The sequence below is a fragment of the Anneissia japonica genome, unplaced genomic scaffold (genome assembly GCF_011630105.1).
Source record: "Anneissia japonica isolate Jap-2015-1 unplaced genomic scaffold, ASM1163010v1 scaffold287994_len634616_cov204, whole genome shotgun sequence".
Taxonomy (NCBI): Eukaryota; Metazoa; Echinodermata; class Crinoidea; order Comatulida; family Comatulidae; genus Anneissia; species Anneissia japonica.
Window position 1 is genome coordinate 170,189 of NW_022707798.1, and position 5,183 is coordinate 175,371.

Here is a 5,183-nt window from a genome sequence, read left to right on the forward strand (position 1 = left end):
TGCAGGTAAGAATAATTATAACATGTGCTGAACGTGGTGTCACGTAACTGCTTTGTAAAAAGTTGCGAATTATGTATGTCGATGAAGGTGTCGCAGGAAATATCCAGCTCCAAGAATTTGCCGAAAGGGGGGCCCTCCTACAGGGATCATTCTGAACCAGTGCCGCCTGTACCTTCCGCTATGGTCCCAATTCCTGATGGGGTTAATGGGAAGAGACTTTGTAGCTTAAGATGGCCCAATAATTTGATTTAGATCACAAGTATTAAAGAATGGTAATCACAATAATTTTCTTTGGATCTGCAAATTGGTATTATTCGTCTGACGAACTCATTGTGAGGCCGGGCGACCGGTGCCATGCTTCTCCGAGATTAACTTTTTATAACATTACACAAGCAAAACGGTTTGTTTGTCTGTTTACACAGGCCTATAACATTTATATAACACGTTTATCTAAGGAGATCCCATCTTGTCGTTCAAGAAGAGGGTATATCACTTTGAACCAAATTTTATTTGAACCATATTTAATGAGGGTGATCCATCGAGCAGAAGCTGATCATTTGGGACCCTAAAAAAATCCCTCAATCGGATTCGAACTTCCAACGAAAGCCTTGGTGACATAGTTGGCTGAGCATCTGTATAGACAGCAGAAGTTCTCGGGTTCGAATCTGATTGAGCGACTTTTCACACTTGCATATTCCTCTTTACCATTTTCAATTATGTAACAATAACAGTCTTCCGTTTGTATTTTAGTAATTCGTCTGACCATATTCCGTATCATTATTACAACGAGCATGGTAAAAGAGAATGCGATTACTACATACGTAGTGAACGTCGTTTAGATACGGGACATAAATTCCTGACGGAGAAGGCCGTGTTCTCCAGATGGGCCAACAAGTTTAACATTACGTTCCACACTCCAAGTTGGAATATGACGATAACAGAGAATAGAACCCTTGACACACCGTTTATACAGATGTTTAATCGGGCTCAGGAGAGACTTGATAAAATACGGCGCCAGCGACACGATTGGCGGAAACGAATGAAAGAACGGCGGGAAAGGAGACAAAATACGCCGACCGAAGAGCCGATTTATTTTCTTTTGTTTTCTGTGACACTTCTTATAGTTGTTTTGAAAGGATGCGACATTGTAACGTTTATTGTCACCGCAATTGTACCTCAATCTTGGCAAGACTTGTAACGTACTGTACTCGTGCATGTGAAGTGCACGCGCGTGTTCGTTTTAAGTGGGTTTTTTTTCTAGTAGACACAATCGGTAACCAGTCACGTGAAATATAGTTGGCGTCAACATTAATGTGTTCAGTTTAAGTTAAATGAATGAATGTTATTATAAACAGTATGAGAAAAAGATTCAGAATAATTCTGTTACTTGACGTTGGTTAGGACTCCAGCGAAATATACTGTAAATAACTTGTAATTTTAACTAATAATATTACTAATACTAATATCTTTAGCCAGGATGACACAATCATTTTAAAGAAATGTTTTTCATTGTGGTCCTGGAAACTAAGAACGTACATTGTCAGAATGGTTTGCTAATGCTACAACACTGACCAAGATCTTGACGTTTATCAAGAAGCGTAGGCCTCCTTTCTTCGACCAGATTGGGCACTAGGTCATGATTCCCACTCATTCGTGTGGGACACACGACGATTCTTGAATATATTTAGGCACACTAAGAATTACGTGGTTTCTACAGCCTAAAATGAGCACGCTTGTGAGTGAGTAACAGCAATATGAATTATACTGCCTTTCCTTGCCGTATACCGGTAATATTTTGCATATTATCGTTTGAGGCATTGTTTTTGAAATTCATCATAACATTTCTTGTTCCTATACTTTTATACTGATCGCAATGTGTGTTATACCAACTAAACGTCACATACTACATTGGAAGCACCGATTGTGTCTATTAAATACACGCTATAAGGTATATGAAATAAATATGTATCATAGCTAAATGGTATTTGTACTAAGGGGCTTATGTGTAATTATGCAATGTATATGAAATTGGGGTTGCAAAGTTCTGTAGGCCTACGTCTATTTTCTAATGACACTACTTTAGAGGCTCGTTTCGGATATCTTATAATACACCGAATGTACTGCCGCAGGGTGCTGCATATACCGGTATTAATTATTAGGATTAATACTGTAGGCCTATGATTCAGTCCGATCAAAGACTAACAGTACTGTACGTACTTCTACAAAAGACTGATAGCATAGGGGGCGCTATGTAACTCTACTTGATTGGGGAATCGGTGGGTACTGTTGCAGTCATCATCCGGCGGTTAGGCATCCAAATTACGATGAGAAAAAAAAAACATAGTAATAAGACATGAATATAAAAGAGAATTACTCAATAATTGACTTTTAAATCAATAGCTACTGTAGGCCTGCGTCACAAAAACCTTCCAAGTTGGAGTGGGTGTATTTATGGAAGTATTTACTGTACAGTATTAAATAATTATGGTACTAATTTATCAGAGATATTGTTCAGTACTTCATTAATAAGCATCTATGAAATTAAAGAAATAACACTGTTTAATATAATTCAAACCACTGGATAGAAATACACATTACATTGATAATACGTAAAACTACAGCAACACACAAACATGTGTATCCTGTACCTGTGGTTCAATATACAACCCGACATAATGAGAGTTTACCATTTTTTTTTAAATATAAACATAATTTTAATGGCGAAAGAATAATTGTTTGAATTGTGCTATAATGTGGCTTTGAATTTGCCAATGAATTTATTACTATGTAATATTTTAATTAGGTATAAAGTAGTCCCTCTGTTGGGATATTATTAGGATGATTACTATGCAAGTGAATAAAATTGTAAATGATTTCGTGACCTCTAATTTTATCACCGTATTCATTTGTTTACTCATTGTTTCTTTCTCTTCTTATAGTGTATAGTCAATGTGTTGATGATTTGGCCTATCTTCAGGCATAGTTCGTTTAATTAGTCTCAAGTACCGTTACTGCTGTGTCTGAGTTTCGTCACTGCGCCCTCAATGTTAGTTTGCTGGAATAAAATATAGAAATTGTGTGATATGACGACCCACCGGGAACCAAAACCCTTACAAGTACTCAGCCCGCATTTAAAAAAAAAATAGAAAGTAAAAGATAGAAATATAATAAATACACTTTTCTGATAGAGTTGAAATATTCTTAGCATTTATATATATTTCTCCAAAGGACAGTATTATATATAAATTGTAATTTTTATACTTTGAATTGTTTGCCCAGTTGACGCATTTCTGGCTTGATTCTGAAACCGAGACAAAAAAAATTTTGAGCATTTAGTAATTTTAAATTGAAGTGCTTGTATCTTTATTAGCCATTCCTGATAATTTCTTCAAACAACCCTTGACTGTCTTATTATTATTAATTTATACAACGTGTCAATTTTCTCTTGAACCTGGCTTTAATTAGTTATAAATTCTCTATATTTTTGTTTGATATTTAAGAGCCTATGGCCACTTTAATCCCGTTGTCCTGGAAACAAATGAATATTTTTTTACTCATTTTTACTCAGTTCTTAACTCCCAATAAGCCTCGCAATGAACATAATACATCCAATCATCTCTAAATTGACGATTTGATCTGGTAAATGTGAAATATATATGATCAATTTTAATTTTAATTTAGTGTAAAGCACTTTTCAGAAATAAAATTCACACTCTGGAAATCCAGGGCTTACAAATTGTTTCATATCGAGCGCTTTGGATAACCTTGGACGAGGTGGGACTACTGTTGAGTTTAACACCGCAGCTTGGACCACTCCACACACTAGCCCACACACAATCAACTTTTCAACACATATTTTGTTTTTCTTCCTAGTAGGCCTAGCACCGGTCTGTGGATGCCAGCTCGTTGGGAAATTTGTTGGACACATGGAGCTTTTAACCGTTAAGAAAGCAAACTCTTAATGAACGTGTTTTATCTGAGTTTTTAAACTTGGATCTAATGTTCTGGTTATGTATTCCATTAATTAGAATACACATCTCGAATAAGGAACATTAACGTATCACAAAAACGACATTTTAAATTTTTGGCCTATAGGAAGATATAATATTCCAGTGCCTTTATCGTAATTCCAATAATATTTTTTAATTGTTATTATTACATAAACATAATTTCTCCAAATAATAATATAAATTCCGTTATTTAGCTGCCCAGACAACATAATAGCATTTTTAATGGCAGTGCTCGGTTTGTCGGAGATTGTGTTTTGTTTTTTTCTGTATTCTGACTCACGGGTCTATTCTTATACAATTTTTTTTCTATAAGAACACATGTTATGAGAACACTGAGGCTGAAATTGCTTAAAAATTAAGAACAAAATAAGAACAAATTGAGGCTGAGGTAAAATGTCAAATGAGATTTTTTTATTTTGAAAAGCTAGAAATAAAGAACATATTTTAAATACGTTACATATATTTTAAACTTAGATGAGGTACTATTGAGTTTAATTCACGGGTGTATTTATCTGGATTATAACAATATTTAAACATATTTTAAATAAAAACTATATAGGGCCGTTGTGGTTATGTTATGTCAGAAAATTATGTTAACACACCTTTACACCCGCATATTAGCTGTTAAGAATATTGTCCCAAAGATTGGATTAAGCCTATATCTAATAGAGTTTCAACTTCCAAAAAAGGTGATAAACAAAACAAAAAAATATTGGAACATACAGTGTACGCTTTTAGGTCAGCGGTATTCGTCCATATGCCGGCGAGTTAACATTGATACGTTCACAAACACGATTAATAGAATTTAATAGAAGTATGAAAAGAATGAGCTTGTTTAACCAATCAATAAATGGGCCTAAGTAAGCCTATATTCTAAAAAAAACACGGAGAACAAATCCTGAAAAGTTTTAAGATGCTTCAGATTGTCTCTCTATGCCTATATATTTATCGAGATACATGATGAGGCAGCATTACTTTATTAAAGCACGTTTAACATAGGATTTACGTGTAAAGCGTTTCTTTCTACGTAGGTTTGATGAACAACGCAGACCTATCTGGAGTACAGTAATATAGAGTTTCTTATGAAGATCGCTCGATAGGCCTACGAACAATTCCCATACACTTTTTTTTGTAAGAACACAATTGATAAGAACACTGAGGCTGAAATTGCTT

The 5,183-nt window shown here is 34.8% G+C and overlaps 1 protein-coding gene across 1 annotated transcript in view; it reads left to right on the forward strand.

The window, feature by feature from the left end:
• Positions 1 to 1,439, forward strand: part of LOC117106436 — an 8,092-nt gene extending 6,653 nt beyond the window's left edge. The window contains exon 6 of the mRNA XM_033247811.1: positions 675 to 1,439. Coding sequence (XP_033103702.1) covers positions 675 to 1,198 — 524 coding nt within the window. The 3' untranslated portion in view covers positions 1,199 to 1,439. The remainder of the gene's footprint in view (positions 1 to 674) is intronic.
• The last annotated feature ends 3,744 nt before the right edge of the window (positions 1,440 to 5,183 follow it).